The following is a 19,215-nucleotide window of genomic DNA, read 5'->3' as shown; positions in this document are numbered from 1 at the left end:
TAACTGAGAGGCTAACATAAATTGATCTTAATTGCCTCAAAAAGGGATAATTCTAAAAGAACTGAATATAAATGTACCAAAACCTGAAAGATGTTGACAAATTCAACCCATCAGCAATGGCAGTATCTCTGCAGTGCACTAAGAGTAGTGGGTGCCTGGTACAAGGTATTGGAGTAAGATATTTAAATCAATAAGTTACTACCAAACAAGTCCTTTTCTTCTATGTTTGCAATCTTTCTTAAATTTAAGTTATTTCTTACAGTTATTTATTTTCTTAAGTTATTTCAAACAGGAAAGATTATTGCTTCTACAGCAATGGATTGATCACGTGTCAGAATTATATTGCAGTTTTTATGTGATGCCAGAAGACAAATGGTCTTTCTTATATCTGAATACACCTCTTGGTCAAAGCATCTCAAAGCACTTGTGAAAAGGTTAAATCAGAAAAGAGTGAAGTCAGTTTAGACCGAAAACATTCTCCATAAGCAAAGATGAAGGAAAATAGCATAATACTTAAATCATGGAATCCCGAAATTATGTTAATATCCTATAGATTAACTTATAAAATATAAATAGACTTCAGCTGAAAAATATATATGCACAAACGAGTGTGACTGAACATCAAGACAGCAGAATAGTATAAACAGTGACTGTTAAATCAAATTAAATAAGGCAAATTACTTGACTATATATGGAATATTTAGTGAGTTAAAGTGTTTTAATATGAAGCTGGGGGGAAAGATTTACATAATCGATACAGAAGATCAGAAAGTTGCTCATGATCAGAAAGATGCTCATTGCCAGCAATCATATCACCCTGTTACTGACAACTGGCAGCCCATTGAAGATAAGCAGTTGTGAGCCTGGTCAGTACCTGGATGGTAGACCTCCTGGGAAAAAAGGTTGCAGCTGGAAGAGGTGTTAGTGGGGCCAGCATGGGGTGATCACCCTGAGGTCTGTGTGGGTCCTAATGCCCCAGTATTATTATTAGTATTATTATAAAAAGGTGCCGTCCTTCGGATGAGACATAAAAACGAGTTCCTGACTCTCTGTGTTAATTAAAAATCCCAGGGTGTTTCTCGATAAGAGTGGGGGTGTAAGTGTTATTATCCTAGTGAGGGTCACAACCTGTTGCTATCCCAGAAGTGAAGAGCACAAGATAATTCTGAGAAAATTCAAATTCTGTCCTCATGGAGGAAAGGCCACTCCATCACAGGGCCATGTAGGAAGGGAATATTAAATCAAAGTCAGTATCAGCCTATCACTCTTCTCAGCATGGCTAGGATGTGGGAGGACACCAAAAAACTTGGAAAATATGGGCATGACATACAAACTCCATGCAGGAAGAGGCCAGACTCATACCAAGGACACTGTTATAATTATTTTGTCACTATGCTGCTTGTCTTACTTCCTGTACAGTACACTGGAATTTATTGATGCTTATCATAAAGTGTTAGCACAAGGCGAAAAATAAAATAATAACAAAGCATGAAGAAATGTAAAAGTGTTCAGACAACTGAAACATTTAGAATCGTGTAATGACATAGAGTAAGGACAGTGCCTGAGCTGTAGGGTGGTCACCTAGTTTTCAGGCTATCCCTAGATGCTAAACTTCAATAACTCCCTACATTTTGGGCAGAATGGCTCATTAAAACCATTTGTTGTAACCAGTAATGGTTATTCCCAAAGTTTATGCATCCAGAATTACATGAAAGAGAGTTGCAGACGGTTTCCAGGAGAACTAGTGATGCTCCAGACACATTCCACATTGGGTGGATAGGCTTCAGGATAGTTGGGGCTGTTGAAGGCTCCTGTTTCCATGTGTAGATGCCCCCCACAAGCTAAAATCAAAAGGAAACTGCAGTAAGAAGAAGTTCAGGGCACAGGAATTCTGAAAAAAGATTGATCTAGACTAGTTGGACAAAACAATTGTGCATAACATATTCTGGAGTAATTACAATCAAATTAATGAATACATTTTTTCTTGATATTTTTTGTTTATGCAATCCCCACATCTTCTAATACTCCACTTTCAAGTAAAAAAGTGGAAATATAAGTCCTCGATATGCAGACAAAAACTATGAAATATAAGAAGTAGAGAGAGGTGATCTTCCTTTAAAGTATCCACAGGTATTTTCCAAAGAAGCAGTAACAGGACAGCAGACAATTCAAGACAAAGACTATTAATACCAAACTCTGGGCATTTACCAGAGGTGGAAGATGCATACACAGCTCTGAAGCCCTTCTCAGAATCTTGTCCATCTGTGACAAAGTTCACAACTAGGGCATTGCTGAAAGATGTCACAGGGTGAGGGAGATCTGCTCCACAGTAGCGTCCTAGGAACAAAGATATTCACAGAGAAGCAGTTTTAAATGATAAAAGTTGGAGTATGCCTGTCTTATTCCATTATGATGTCTCTTTTAATTTCATTTTTAATGTGTACTAGTGGTATCTCTGGAAATTTCCAGGAACATGTTTACAGCTTTTTCTAATGTTAATAAATGAATACAGGGATACAGATAAACAAAGCCTGTCAATTAATACCAAATATGTCCACACCCCTTCCTTAACTTAAAACTAGCTGTCCCATCACATCATCATCCAAGTGGATGCTGCACATTGGTGGTGGAGGGGAGTTCCCATTACCTGTAAAGCGCTTTGAGTGGAGTGTCCAGAAAAGCGCTATATAAGTGTAAGCAATTATTATTATTATTTTATCAAGTGTTAGCTAATCTGATAATATAATCAACCTTAAACTGACCAGGCAACATAATCTTCCCTTAAGACCAGTACACTCTACCACCTGCTATTGTCAGTGAATGATGTATCACTACAGTAAAATCTTGAGATCTGCAAATTTAACATTGGCAAATGTGTTTATTTGCAACTTGGTATGGCTGACAGGGTTTAAACAGAAGAAGAGCAGAGTGGGAAGAAGCATAGGTGAAGGTTTTTAACTACAGTTTTCAAGTTAGTTAGTAGGCAACAGACTAGGATTGTGAGATCTAGCTAGTGAATTAGCATCTCCATGCCATCTACCCAAGTACCCACTACTCAGCATCTTATTTTAATATTGGTATGAACTGTACTTGTTCCAAGTTGGCAGGATGGGGAATGACAGCTTTTTTAAAGAAGATGACTTCACAGGCTCTTTGACAGTTTAATTTCATGTTTCATTTCAATGTGCTATGATAAACAGAAGTAGAGAGAGAAAGTGCAATATAGACGAAGAGGGGGGTCATGTTTATTTAGCCGATTATGATAATCTGCAGTTACGTTTGTTTATTTGATTTGATTAATGTTAAACTAAAAGCCAATCCATTAGTACTGATATAACTGTATGTCTTTTAATCATACATTCTATATACTGTAGTAAAGTACATGAGGGTATAGGGAAGGGCTTGGTTAAATCAACACTGTATAATACAGTACATATTAATGTGAACATGCATGATACAGTACAAACTAGGGTCAGAAAGTGTGAAATATTAAATAAACATTTCTTACAAGTACACTGAGCTCCACGTCTCTCACCAACACTTACCCATTGAAGGGGCTGCATAGTTATCCCCATCCAGAACCTCAACCACATCAGTGGAGCAGTTGTTATTTTTATTTTCCAGATTAAAGTCAGTAAAAGACAGGGTGACATGGTTGACTGTGTGAATATATAAACAAATCTCCGTGTTAACTGTTAACATTTCACAATTACCATTGTTAAAGTGCTGCACATAACTACCAGAATGTAAACTTCTACATTTTAAAGAACAAAGGGTTTCCTTAGAGTGTAACAGCTAACAATAATTTATCACTAATTTCTCTATATTTTAGAAACTAGATTCGATTAAACTGCCCTTCATGAGAAGACAGGGAACAGAATGTAAGTATTCCGGACCTGATTTAACTCTTGTACTGTATGTCCTAGATCACACACACTCATTAAAATTATACGTGAGCACCAGAGGCCTTTCTAACTGTTAAGTCTCAGGAACGGTTTTCATGTACTTACATGGCTCTTGCGCTTTAATGATCCAGCTACAGTTCTGATTAGCCGGGTAACTTGCAGGGTACCGTGGTGAGGCAATGGCTCCTCCAAGGTCATCGCTCTGGATGATAGCTCCACAAGCTGAAATACAGACCACAGTCTCAAAGAATCCCAGCCAGCACTTTGCCTAGTGAGGTGATCAGGAGCAACGAGGCAAAGTGCATCAAAGTAAATGAGGTGAGACTCTGGAAGACATTGAAAGTGGTTATTTCACTCTGAAAAGAAAAAATAGATAAACAATGTTTTAGGTGTTTAGTCTACTTCAAGTGTCTAACCTCTCTTTTTTCTATTCACACACAGCAGCACCTCCATTGAAAGACATTTATAGTTTCTGTCAGTTTTTTCACGTCACATCCTTCCAATACAAGTTCGCATAGGACTGTGTCACTTTGGTTGAACAGAAACTGGGTTTCTTTTTACAGTCCTGCCTTAATGCGTCTCTGGGGAGACTGTAACTTTAAGGTTCTAACAATTTTCCCACAGCATGCATGTTCCAGGACTAAACACCCAGTTTCCAACTAACAAGTTATATATTGAGACCCTGATTTAGCTTCATTCTGAATTTGATTTATTTTGATAGTATCCCTGAATAAGCCTGTATAACAATAACAATAACAACAACAACAACAACAACAACAACAATAATAATAATAATAATAATAATAATAATAATAATAATAATAATAATAATAATACTTTCAGAAAACTGGGCCCTGAAGCCTCTGTGGTTGTAGCTGCTGTCTGAACGGAAGCGCAGAAAGATGGTGTTCTGTGTAGAGGTCAAAGGGGAGGGTCTCTGTTGACCACACAGATGCCCAAGTATTGGTGCTGATGCACTAGGGCCATCATAGATCTAGAAAAAAAAGGAAAACACATATTAGGACTTTAAACATTTTGACAACATCATTCCCACAACCATTTTGACATTTTTCTAGGACATCATGTGTGTTTAAATGTATTCTGATAGTCACAAACACTGGTAGTAGCAAGCTGGTAACAAGGCTATGAAATCATCAAATAAAAAACTGTGACAATGTGCAAGTTAATTCTTTCTTAGTTCTTCATTTCTTAACTATGGATGCTTATTAGCACCATGGAGAAAAAAAGTATTGCATTTATACGAGATAGGATAGTGTTTTAATTAGAAAATGATTGTGTTTAAACAAGAACATTACTGCAATTGAAAACAATAGTTAATTTGAGAACACTGCTGCAGACTATATTAATATTGTAAGCCAACAGTAGGTATATAATAAGCTTCAAAGGAACAAGTAATAGGTTTATTTCATGCTGAAAAAAAAGAAGAAAGAAAACACAACATTTTGGCTGTGGAGCCTTCTTCAGGTGTGTCACGGCCGAAACGTTGTGTTTTCTTTCTTCTTTTTTTCAGCATGGAATAAACCTATTACTTGTTCCTTTGCAGCCTACACATGCTGATGCAGCTACCCACCTGAACTATATAGTAAGCTTGACTATCAAGTCAGCATAAATCTGTTCAGCTCAATGTTTAAAGAGTAGGCAAAAACCTATGTACAGTACATGTTTCTGTAGTTCCACATCAAGAATAAGATACCTTTGGAAAGCACAGAAACGGTGACAATGACACACATTTAACCTAGGAATGCTCACTGACATTGTGATGTACTTCATGTATACAAAAGACAGTACATGTGCTCCTTTATTACTTTTACTTATTATTATTTATTTTCCCAAAAAGGAGTGTGATGATATTATTCTGTTGTTAAATTCAATGCTTCTTTGCATAGGACAATATTATTACATATATAGTATAATGCAATATATTAAAATAGTAAGCAACGCTGTTCACAAATTAACTATTGCATTTAAAAACAATAATTTCCTCATATAATTGCAATAATTTTCTTGTTTAACAATAATTTTCTTGTTTAAATGCAAAATACTGTCTCGTATAAACACAGTAATTTTTTCATTTAAACACAATCTTTTTTTTCTCTGTGGTGCTAATAAGCTTCTGTAATTCAAATCAGAAAACATGGCAAAATCCTAAAGCAATTCACCTGAGAATCAACAAAGATGAGAGTAGCAGAGGTCACACACCACCAGCGTTAAATCATTAGTATTAAGCGATGGGGTGATTTTAGTATGGTAGTGATGAATGTACTGGTATAATTCAGGTAATATAGTGCATTTAGTCTGAAGCTTTTTTCATTATTTTTGTGTGTTGGTACATGAGAGATTAAGTAAGCTTATATATAGTTTACCCTAGAAATATTTCCTTAGTTTGGATGCTGAACAAATGATATATTCCCTTAATTTCACTCCCTCATTCCTTGTTACAGTGGGAACTCTATTGCTATAGAAATGGTGCAATGTAGAAATGTTATGTATATAGAAAAGTCAGCTCATAAATTAGTCAGTGCATTAATTATACAATCATTAAAGCCATTAGGGTTGACCATATGTTTGTCTTTCAAAACTCTAGTATGGTGTGGTCTGGGAGCTGCCCTTTCACAGTCAGAAATGCAATGAACAACATTCCTGGCTGAGTCACAAAAACAAGAGGAAAAGTGGAAGTTCTAAAACAAAAAAAAAATGACATGAAAGCAGAAAACGACTGGGTTGTAGCACAAGAATTTAACAAGCAAATAAAAAAAATCTTTCTTATCTTAATGAATCATAGTCTGTATACAATGTGTTGATTGTTTCATGTTTTCCAATGCAAACAAAGTATACAGTGCCTTTCAAAAGTATTCAGATCCTTCCTATGGTGTCACAACAAGTGAAATTACAAAATGATGCATACACACTTTTTAAAACATAATACTTCATTTAAAACCTGAATGATCAAACTGAAGGCTTTCAAGGGTAAGAAACACTACAATAATTATCAACAAAATCTAAAGAGAAAAAATGAAATGCTGACTGCATAAATATTCAGTCCCATTAACTCAATATTTGGTGGAAGCACTTTCAGTAGTACTTATGCAGCAACTTATCAACTTAGCACACTGGCTTGGTAATTTATGCCTATTCTTCTTGACAGATTTGCTCTTATGTTGCATGGGGATAGAGGATTTCAGATTTTTCCACAGGTTCTCAATAGGATTCAATTCAGCACTTTGGGCCATTTCAGGACATTCACTTTCTCATTCTTAAGCCTGTCCAAGATAGCTTTGGCTTTTTGCTTTGGGTCATTGTTCAGCTGAAAGGTAAATTTGCACCCCACTTTTACATCTTAGAACTGGGATATTTGGTGTATTACAGTAAGTCTGCATTAAACATAAGGCTTGTCATTTAAGCCAAAATGTTCCAATTTGGTCTCATTTGGACACAACATCACCACATTTTTGTAGGTTCACTTGAGTGGCTGCTTGAAAACTCCACAGGGGTTTGTATTTTACAATACACAATGATTGTCTAGATTTTGTTCATAGGGATATTCAGAGACTGTTTTATTTTTTGTATCCTTCTCCACATCTGTGCCTTCCAATTAATGTATTCCTAACTTTCTTTGAAAGCTCCTTGTCTTCACAGATGAGTGTATGTTTGACTATCTGACCTAGGAACCTCACAGAGTTTTTATTCATAAGAATAACTAGTATTGCACGCAGACAGAGGCCACTCAACTAGTTATGTGGATCATTAATGTACAGTACTTTATGCATCTAAATTAATCTACAGCAAAAGGTCTGAATACTTATGCCATCTATTCATGTTTTATTTCATTTTAATGTTCTGTTTTCTTTTCTTTGATTCTTGCTTTGAATGTGTATTGACATTTGTGCATATAACAAATGTTCATTTCTACTTCATTGATACCCAAGGTGACATGACTGCAAGCATTACAGCAACAAAATGTGAAAACTGTTCAAGGGTCTGGATACTTTCACAAGGCAGTGTACATTGAACACCTTGTGTTGTGAAGCTGTTTAACTGTTTCTGTCGAAAGGCATATACAGCATTTATTAATAAGATGTCAAGTTTCACTCTGCAGGCCTCTCTGCTTTGGAGCTGTACAAAGATATGCACTGACCACACCCATGTGGCCACATCTCTGACTCATAGTACAGGATGCCTGGTCACTGCATAGCCAGACCCAGCCCTATTGCATTGCTCAACCTGCAGGTCCTACTGTCTGACATGCTGCGTATTTGGCTTACACTTTATTTCAGAAATCTTTTTCTCTTCTCCGAAAAAATAACTTGCAACTGTGTATTACTAGAAAAACAGATTAAAACATAATTTAATTCCAAAATGTTTTAACAAACTGTTTTATTGTTGTAGTATCTGAATACAATAAAGTCGGTGCTGATAGAGCATTAGTAATGCATTACTGTAGAATCACATGCCATTTTTGCTTCTTTATCATGATTATATCTTGCTACTTTGTTCTGCTGTAGTTTTCCACGGATTGTGTCATGCTTCGCCAAATCTTTCTATGCTTTGCTATCCTTTTACTTTTAATTTATAAAGCCTTACTACATTTGAGTGTGATTTACTGTGTATATCACAATAGGATCTTAGACAATGATTGAATAATCTTTTAAATAATAAATTTAATTCATAATAATTAATGTGTAAAATATGTTATCATCACATCTTTCTAAATGGGGTTTTGCTAATTCTAAGTATTCACAATGAAAATGGGAACTGGCAGAAAAGCTGGTGCAGCACTATACTTACAGCTATATAGTCATATGCACAAGTTCCATGTTGCTCAATATCAAGGTCAGTGAAGTTTAGGATGATTCGATGATGTCGATCCACACTGATCACCCAGGAGCAGTCTACGTTGTCAGGGTAATTATTGGGGTATCTGGGAGAATGAATCTCACCAGTGGGTGCTGTAAATAAACCTCCGCATCCTGATGAAAAACAAGTAGAATCATACTTGGCACTTATCATAAATCTCAAGCTGAATTATTTCATAAAGCAACACTAGATCGGGAAAATTGGCATCCTTCCAGTGAGAGAGGAGAAGGAACCAAACTGACTGGGAGACTGATTGGCTTAAAAAAGCAGAATTGTCACCTCGTGCTGATCAGGTCTTCTGGTCATTAGTACAAAATAGGGCATAAACCTGTCTTAGGTCTTTGTTTATTACATAAAGGTTACAGCAGTTAAATAGCAATGGAATTCAAAGCTAAGGAGCAAAATGTTGGAAAACCAATCATTCTGTCAGTTGATCAGTCAGTTAGTTTGCAGTGGTCCTGACCTCGTTTCTTATTCCTACTCACCTCCCTGAACTTCCTGCCAGCTTGCATTGAACCCCTTGCCACTGACATACAAGTCAGATTTAAAGAGGACAGTGACAAAGTTCCCAGTGGTGGAGACATGTAGAGGCTGACCCGGAGGGCGTGTGGTACATAGCCGGGCCAGTCTGGGGGACAACAGGTCAGGACCTCCGTACACCTTCACATAGGGACAAAGCATTACAAAATTCAATATTTCCCCACATTTACAAACAGTCAAAACATTTTGCCTCTACACACCTTCTGTCCAAAGAATAAGCCAGTACTTGAGCCTACAGGCTCATTAAGACAGAGCTTATCACAAAAAAAGTCTGTGTATCTAATTAACGACTAAACAAAGATGTGTTTTGTAAAATGTCTCTCTGTACGTCTGTTCTTTAAAAAAATCAATAAACTAAATGTTCAAATTCAAAAAGGCAAAATCATCACATTTAAAAAGTACTAAAATAATCAAAGGTTTCTCAGAAAAAAAAACAACACTAGCAGTGAATTTGATTTCACGATTCCATGATATTATAATATATTTGTTTTAAATATTAATATATCAGAGACAGGTTTAAAAATATTATTGGTCAGACAATTATTTCTTAAATTACTTTAAGTGAGACAACATCTTCTTCTTAGGAGTTGTAACATAGCGTTCATGGACATGGATAATTTGTCAAGCTGCCTCTACACATTTGTTTATTCTGGGATCATAGATATTAGAAACTTTAACTTCCAAATTAGTAACTTTGCCTCAGAACCTTAGATCTCTGTCACATATTCTTAAAAAGTTCCAGGAAAATTCAGTGAGATTTTCAGTTAACAGTGAGAAAGAAGAGGGACTTTACTTTTCTAACAGAACCAGAAATCATTTTCAAAGGAAACAGTTAGAGGTTAACACAAATCTCTGTTTTATAATCATAGAGGAAAATATAGACACCATCTGAAACTGGAGAGCTGACATATGTTCCCCATTTCTGAAGATGAATTGAATGAAAAGCTCTGTTTATAGCATGCAGTATAATGGCTTGTCTGAAAAACACAGCCTTCTGCTTGTGTGTGTAACAGACCCAGTACAGTTTCCATGGCAAAAGCGACAATAATGAAGCTTTCTGGCACACAGTGAAGAAACTAATGATTAACACATGATTGCAGATGTGAATCTAGTGGAAAGAATGGGTGTGGTACAATGATTTTTTTTTAATACCACTGCAAAACTGCATTTAGAAAAAAGGCAATGAGTTTTTTACATTCATTTCCAAACATAAATGGGTTATATAATGAACTGGTCTCTTCCTCTTGGTACACCATCCACAAAGCGAGCTTTTTAATCTTTGTTTTTCAGAACTCTTCTGCTCAGTTGGTTCTATTGATTTTTACAGTGGAAGTCAGCATTCCAAAGCTGTGAGCAACAAAATTCCAGTTCAACAGTGGCCACTGATCACTATGCACAGTCAATATGGGGAAGCTTTAATATAGTTGGTAGCCAAACTCCAACAGACACTGATTCTACTCAGCATCTTTTATTCTTCATTTGACCTCAACACCCAAGGAAAATGAAGAATGGCATAAATATTAATGTTTCTTTGAAACACTTTCAACAAAAGATTTTATATAAGATTATTTTAGTTTTATTATTATTTTCAGCTGTGTGGGTCTTTTGGGAGACAAAGTAGTCTTTAAATCACATCAACATTTCGAACTGTTACCAGGCACATTTACCTACTTATTTGTTATTTTATTTTATAATGTAATAATGTGTGTTGAATATTAGAGGGGGGGTAATGATTGAAATACAGTATTGAAATACAGTATAATGGGAATTTCATGTTTACTCAAGCATTCTGTTTCTGAGATAAGCACCCCACACACATCTGATACATTTGGGGTCTTGGACCTATCCTATGCATGGCATAGGTTATGGGATCAGTATCTATTATTATTATTAATGTGAACTAGAATGATTAGATCAATGTGATATATTATGTAATTTCAACTAAAAACCCTTCTGATATGCAGAAGGAAAGGTACAAACAAATATGTGGACTGAGGTGCAGAAAGGACTTGAGTAACAAGGACTGGTGAAGGGGTATGTTACTTAAACCATGCATCATTGAGCAGGCAATGACAAAAGATTATTTTTCTGGAAACAGCTGCATCCGCAGATATTTAGAGATTAAACAAAGTTATGTTGTAAACGTACAACTTCTCCAGCTGAAAAGTTGCTTAATCATCTTCTGCCTGCATTGCAATACCATACAAACAATCGGCAACCAAATTAAATAACAAGTAAGGATTAAATAAATAAAACAGAAAGCACAGGACATATTAGAACATCTCACGGTGAAAACAAATGTTTTGTACTTGAAATAACACAGATTACATAAGGAGTTTGTGGTTTATTCCTGAGTCACTTTAGACACAGATGGTAGATACAGATACAAGGACTTGAGCCCTTGTTATTGCTATCAATAGGGGTTATCACACAGGAGAGTACAAGAAGATCACATTCACAGGGCTCAGCCTAAGAGTTCCTTTTCATTAGAATCCCCAGCTATCACTGATAGTACAGTAATGATGCCTCTGTGGAACTTGAACACTGATTACTTCTAATTAATGTTTTTCAGGCCCCAGGGCTGGGTTGGTGGTACCTGTTTAAGGCAACCAAACTCTGTATATCATCTGCAGACACAGATACCACATCCCTTCTTGATGTTCTCTAATATTTCAGTACAGTGATTATAAGGACAGAAGATGAGCTTGAGAAAACACCACCTTTTATCCTGATTTCTTATTTTTTTGCATGTTTGTCACACTGAAATGTTTCAGATCATCAAACAAATTGAAATATTAGACAAAGATAACACAAGTAAACACAAAATGCAGTTTTTATATAAAGGTTTTTATTATTAAGGGGAAAAATAAAATCCAAAACTACATGGCCCTGTGTGAAAAAGTGATTGCCCCCTAAACCTAATAACTGGTTGGGCAACGTTTAGCAGCAACAACTGCAAGCAAGCATTTGCGATAACTGGCAATGAGTCTTTTACAGCGCTGTGGAGGAATTTTGGCCCACTCATCTTTGCAGAATTGTTGTAATTCAGCCACATTGGAGGGTTTTCGAGCCTTAACCGCTTTTTTAAGCTCATGCCACAACATCTCAATCTGATTCAGGTCAGGACTTTGACTAGGCCACTCCAAAGTCTTCATTTTGTTTTTCTTAAGCCATTCAGAGGTGGACTTTTTTTGATAGACAGCAGAATTCATAGTTCCATTTACCACAGCAAGTCTTCCAGGTCCTGAAGCAGCAAAACAGCCCCAGACCATCACACTACCACCACCATATTTTACTGTTGGTATGATGTTCCTTTTCCGAAATGCTGTGTTACTTTTACGCCAGATGTAATGGGACACACACCTTCCAAAAAGTTCAACTTTTGTCTCCTCAGTCCACAGAGTATTTTCCCAAACGTCTTGGGGATCATCAAGATGTTTTCTGGCAAAACTGAGACAAGCCTTTATGTTCTTTTTGCTCAGCAGTGGTTTTCGTCTTGGAACTCTGCCATGCAGGCCAGTTTTGCCCAGTCTCTTTCTTATGGTGGAGTCATGAACACTGACCTTAACTGAGGGAAGTGAAGCCTGCAGTTCTTTGGATGTTGTTATGGGTTTTTTGTGACCTCTTGGATGAGTCGTCGCTGCGCTCTTGGGGTAATTTTGGTCTGCCGGCCACTCCTGGGAAGGTTCACCATTGTTCCATGTTTTCGCCATTTGTGGATAATGGCTCTCACTGCGGTTCGCTGGAGTCCCCAAGCTTTAGAAATGGCTTTATAACCTTTTCCAGACTGATAAATCTCAATTACTCTGTTTCTCATTTGTTCCTGAATTTCTTTGGATCGCAGCATGATGTCTAGCTTTTGAGGATCTTTTGGTCTACTTCACTTTGTCAGGCAGGTCCTATTTAAGTGATTTCTTGATTGAGAACAGGTGTGGCAGTAATCAGGCCTGGGTGTGGCTAGAGAAATTGAACTCAGTTTTCCAAAGATGTGATAAACCACAGTTGATTTATGTTTTAACGGGGGGGGGGATTATTATTCCCTTAATAATAAAAACCTTAATTTAAAAACTGCATTTTGTGTTTACTTGTGTTATCTTTGTCTAATATTTCCATTTGTTTGATGATCTGAAACATTTCAGTGTGACAAACATGCAAAAAAATAAGAAATCAGGAAGGGGGCAAACACTTTTTCACACCACTGTACATCGCCAAAGAATTACCTTTAGCTGCAATAAGTTCTCCACTAATAAGAAAGATCTTGAGTGAGGTTGGATTTTTGTCCACCAGTTTCTTCTGCATAAGATCTCAATATTATGATATTTAATTTATTCTCTCTCTTAAACTACTAGACACAGTATCTCTCCATTAAATATGCACAGCATACTGTACATGCACTCACCAGCCAACAATTAGAAATCCAAAATCAAATTAAAGCTACAATTGCAGGGTTGGATGAACTAGTTAAAAGATGGATAGAATGGGTTGCAGGGGAGCTGGAGCCACAGCCTATCCCGGCAATCATTGTGCACAAGGCACAATACACCCTGGATGAGACACCAGTGTATCGCAGAACAGACACAGACACAGACACGCACATACTCACAGTAGGACCAATTTTCCCAGAAGCAAATTTAACCTACCAGTATTTGGATTGTGACAGGAAACACACATGCACACAAGAAGAACATACAGTACAAACTCCACACATATACTGTAGCACCCCAGATGCAGAATAGTACCCAGGACCCCCACCCCTATTGTATAGCGTTATTCGCAAATCTCAATCTGATTGTACAAGACTGGGATGGGACCAGGATAAACATTGAGCAGATTTTACATTCCATTCAAGCTGAACTTGTTGTGACCAGATCTCCAACACAATATTTGGAAGTGGGGGAGTTTAGAACATTCTAACCAGTAAGGCAATACAGTATATAAATACCAGTTTTGTCTTAATTCTGAGTCAGCTTCATAGCAGGCGTTTTCTCACTACATTTTATAAGTTGCAAAATAAACAGCATTTCCTGTACTTTGTATTGGACAAGCAAGATAAAAGAGCACACCAGATTTTAAAAACCAAAAGGGCAGAAAGGGGATGTGGATGGTGGTATTATTAACCGTTCCAGTCCCGGCTTCCTGCCATTGTGTTCTGTTCTAAAACACTGGCAAGAACAGAGGAAGTGTTTGTGCCTCTGCACTGTACCACATTCATCTGCACGAATCATGTTTCCTTGAACCAGAAACTAAGGTACTGACTAAAATAATACAAAAACAACCAAGGCAAAGTGAACTAATAGCAAAGCATACTAAAACAGAGATGTGGCAACAGGTGAAAAGAACAATATTAAAGAATGCATTATGTTGAATTTTTGTACATTTCTCCTTGAAAGTATGAAGAATACGAAAAGCCATCCCACTGACAACTGAAAATGCTTTATCAAAATATTAAGTGTTGTCCTTTCTAGTTAGAAAAAGAATAAAAAGGAATTTTGATTTCATAATAATAGCCTAGAATCTTGAACAGAAGGACATTTTGAATTAAATTACATAGATGTGATTATTATAAAAGTAGGCAATGTGGGATCATTTAAACTTTTTTGAATATATTTATTAAAAAATATAAATAAGTACAAGAGTTGTACCTCAAGCAAATCGTAGTTACAGTCAGCATGGAACTCGATGTCAAACTCATAGATGGTGATTTGGATGCTGCTTCCAGGGGCTGTTTCAATGTGCCAGATACACTCACGATTGTCAGGGTACCTGTTGGGGTAACCAGGGCTATTGAAGAAGCCTTGAGGGCCAAAGAGGTCTCCCCCACATCCTGCACAGAGAGAAGAGAAGATATCTGAGCATTTTACACTAGAAAATTAGGTTTTACATTTAACAGCAGACAATGAAACAAGTCTTGTAACTGCATCTTTTTTTGAAGAGGTACAAATAAAAAGCTTCAAGAACAACCTCATTATAAGAAGCCACATAGTAAAAAGTGAAAAGAGAAATTGTTTTGTTTGTATTTGGCTTCTGAGAGATTGCCCATGTTTTCCTGGTCTTAAATGGGGCTCACTGGAGAAGACCCAGAGGCTGGGGAGAAGAAAGGTTCTGACTCAGGGAGCTTTGGGCGAAGACAATCTCCCTGCAGCAGTGCTTTCCTGAAGAGATAACTGCAAATACATGGGAACAGAAATGTTGATTCCTCTTCTGTTGTAAAAAGACCAAGAATGGGAATCAACCTATTAGCCAATGAGCTAATTCTAGAACGCCCCTGACTCCCCAGTCAGTTAAACTTTTAGTTAAAGACAATAATTCAGCTGCATTGACAAAGCTTAAAACACACTACTGTCAGAGGATAGCTGCAAAGCTAAGACTTTATGCACTGTGTCACTAATGTATTTGTAGAAATAACCACCTTTTGCTGTTTTACCTCAAAAAAGACACCTGATAAATGATACATTTCCCCATGATTAAACACAATGCATCACAGGATCTCACATCCTCTGTGGCTGATTGCTGTGCTAATAGTCTCACTTCCCCCTTCCTGAATTCCTTGCATAATATTTAATAACTGTCAATGATTCAAAATCTGCTTAAGAGGGGAGCATAACTAGATTTATGCAAGTGAGAGGACCATACAGCTATCTACCAAAAATGTTATTATAAAAAAAGCATCACAAATCAGGAAAGACACATGCAAAACTTTCTCATAGTGGTTTTGTCAGGTATTTAGATTTTTATTTAAATTATTTGATTTCCTTTATTAATAAATAATGTCAGGTAATGATAATGTATTTTATTATTTTAATTATAGCTGTTTAAATGCAAGGTTATAAAACCCTGAATGTAATCAGCCTAGTTGTTACAATAAGATAGTTTACATACTACATTGTGGGTGGAACAGGCCTTCAGTCAGTGTGCCTTTAAGAAACTAGCTGTGGGGACGTGGTGCTTTAATGAACTACAGCTGTGGGTGTTGCTACTTAAACAGCCTGTGTGACTCATCTGTAGAGGCTGTGTTTCTCTCTCTCTCTTGCAGACCACAGAGAGAGGGAGAAAAGAATCACATCTCCTTAGTAATACCTGCATTAAAGAATTCTCCCAGCCCTCCTAAAGCGGATTTTTGTTGTGTGCCAGGTTTTTGGTACAAGTGACCAGCTGTTGTAGTTGGCCCCAATGATACTAAGGTGCAGGGAATCGGACGTGTGTGATTTGTGCTCTCTTCCAGTGGCTAAGCAACACAACAGTCACCACCGGGGCTCTAGTCTCTTTTCTATATGACCTTCTTTGTTCATCTAACATAAGTCCCTTCCTTGTTAACATTATATGAGATATAAAAAGCACATGTGGATGCTATTGCTTGGAATGCAATAGGTGATAATACTTTCTCTTCCTCTAAAAACTGCACAGCAGGAAATCAATTTTAAACTTGCACAAATGGGGTACACACCAGACTAGTGGCTCCCAATTAATCCTGTCACAGAAACAAATGGGGTGGACCTGGTACATACCTACATATGTTTGGGGAATATGCCCTTAAAGAGCATTTTTGGTTTTGACTCAAATATTTTTTAATGACTGGTGTGATCTGACTGTCTGAGCTTGACTCATCCTTCTATGTGACACTTCCCAAGATACCATCAGTGTTCATCAATATACTCTTTAGTTTGTGGGTCTAACTTTAGCCAAATAAACTACTTTACAAAGCTGAGTGGAAATTGAGATAACAACTCATTGATTTGCATTAATTAGTGCAAATGCAATCAAGTTGCATAAACTTGTATAAACCATTCTTTGTATGGAAAGATACTCTACTAGATTATGTTTGCCAGTACAAAACTGTAACTGTACTGACAGATGATTATTCTCATTTTGTGAGCATATTTAATTTTGCGGGTCTTATTTCTATTCTGCTATTTGTAAAATAATTTACACCAGAGGGTAAAAAGGCTTTGGTGACATTTCATTAATTGTAGAATAGTGTTACCCAGTGTTACTGAATGCTGTCCTTCACACTAGATGGTTAATTCTGAAGCACCTAACATTAAGCCTAGAAAATAGGGCCTGTAGACTAGAAGTAATGTTTTGATTAGACACGTAAAAAGGGCAACAATTTCTGCTACCAGTCCTGTCTCTCAAATAACTCTCCAGCCAAAAAGCTTGCATTGCTATGGCCCTTACCTGCAGTGTATTAATGATTTATAGAAAATGTGATATCCCCAGAGAGGCCTTCACTTAAACAATACAGACTAGAACACAAATTATGTTTAATTATGATGTTCTGCTGACACATCCCAGAATTGTAGGTTTCCAGACAGAGTAACATGAAGGTTTATAAATCCTTCACAACTGTAATTATAGGACTTTGCAAAGGTGACATGGAATATTAATGGGAACTAAATTCTAGATATCACAAGGAGCCAGCTCTAATGATCACCTGATTGGAGCCATCTGTCACTCTGACAAGTGCTCCTGACCCCCTCATTTACCCCACCTGAAACCCATGAGTGGGTCCCTGGAAGAATGGAGGTGGTGAGCTGGCACTGTGGACTTGCTGGACGCAAAATCGTTGAGTGCCTTCAATAGAGATAGAAGAGTTTGGGGTTTCAGGTGTAGAGAAGAGATGCATGCTAGTACTCACTACATTCTAGCACAGATCTAGTCATGATACTGATAAAAGTAGGAGGATATGAAGTCAAGGCTCTCCTGGACCCCAGCTGTAGTGAGAACCTACACAAATGCCTGTAGGGAGAACAAACACAAGTGCCTTTCCTAAGAGGCATGGGGTTAAGGGAAAATAGGTTCCGATACAATGTTTTCACAGGGGAGGAAGTGGTATCCTCTGCACACAGTGATGCTGACAATTCACAGGAAAATGTATTATAAGAGAATTTGCGTAGTGCCCAATGCAACATGGGAAATAAAAGAAGGGGGCTGATCTCTCAGCTTCAAGGAAGGACAATGATGAGATATCAGTAATGCCATCTCCTGCTGACAGCTTGGGTAGGGATTCTGATGAAGGCCTTAGAGCCTCCTGCAGGGAGTTCTGACCAGGAAGTCAACCAAGAGGAGAACCATCCAAGCCAACATTTTGAGCCTGTAGTAAACTTTGCTTTGGAACTGTCCAGAGACGAGGGCTATTATATATATTTCATATCACATGAGGGCTAATATATATATATATGCTATGTAGATTACCGATAAAACCCTGGGGTGCCAACCAGTATCCTGTTTCAGTTATGGAATTATCTACTTTACAGAGTGGATTATCGTACCAGTGACTTCCAAATTATAGACCAGTATTTATATCCTAGGTGTTGCCAACGGTTACTGTTGCTCATAGATAGCAGGATTTACTAATGGAAAGCAGAGAGAATAATCAAACTCCCCACAAGTCTGAGGTACAGCATGACATGGACCTAAGGACACGAGTGAACACAATCTTACGATTATCACAGTATCATCTCCTTAGGGCACAGGCACGACAGGTACACTTGTACAATAAAGAAACCCAGCTCTCATTTATAGAGATGTTTTTTCTGAACAACCAGGATAGATATATTTAATTAGTCACCATAGACAGCTTCCGACATTTGCATGCAGGTCAAGTACTGTATGACAAGCAACAGATACCACAAAAAGAGATTGAAAAAATGTGTAAATGAGTTGGAAGCAAATGAAGACTCAAATTTGCAATGGTATAGCCCACTTATTGCTTTACAGAAAGCGGATAGATTGATTAGGCCCTTCATTGATTTTAAGAAACTTAATTGCAGTATCTAAATTTGATATCAACCACACGCCTTGGGTTGACAAAACTGTGTGTTTTTTTCTCTTGCCTATCACAATGGGCACTAAGAATTCCATCATTTCTACTGGGTAGCCAACAGAGTTAAGAGTT

The 19,215-nt window shown here is 37.2% G+C and overlaps 1 protein-coding gene across 1 annotated transcript in view; it reads right to left on the bottom strand.

Annotated features, from left to right (window-relative positions):
- Positions 1-19,215, bottom strand: part of cubn (cubilin (intrinsic factor-cobalamin receptor)) — a 130,872-nt gene that overhangs the window by 61,125 nt on the left and 50,532 nt on the right. The window contains exons 29-36 of the mRNA XM_069191092.1: positions 14,963-15,144; positions 9,266-9,440; positions 8,712-8,893; positions 4,743-4,899; positions 4,011-4,127; positions 3,546-3,659; positions 2,209-2,337; positions 1,709-1,841 (exon numbers count right to left, since the gene is read on the bottom strand). Coding sequence (XP_069047193.1) covers positions 1,709-1,841; positions 2,209-2,337; positions 3,546-3,659; positions 4,011-4,127; positions 4,743-4,899; positions 8,712-8,893; positions 9,266-9,440; positions 14,963-15,144 — 1,189 coding nt within the window. The remainder of the gene's footprint in view (positions 1-1,708; positions 1,842-2,208; positions 2,338-3,545; positions 3,660-4,010; positions 4,128-4,742; positions 4,900-8,711; positions 8,894-9,265; positions 9,441-14,962; positions 15,145-19,215) is intronic.

The sequence above is a fragment of the Lepisosteus oculatus genome, chromosome 6 (genome assembly GCF_040954835.1).
Source record: "Lepisosteus oculatus isolate fLepOcu1 chromosome 6, fLepOcu1.hap2, whole genome shotgun sequence".
Taxonomy (NCBI): domain Eukaryota; kingdom Metazoa; phylum Chordata; class Actinopteri; order Semionotiformes; family Lepisosteidae; genus Lepisosteus; species Lepisosteus oculatus.
This window is presented reverse-complemented; position numbering and strand designations above follow the sequence as displayed.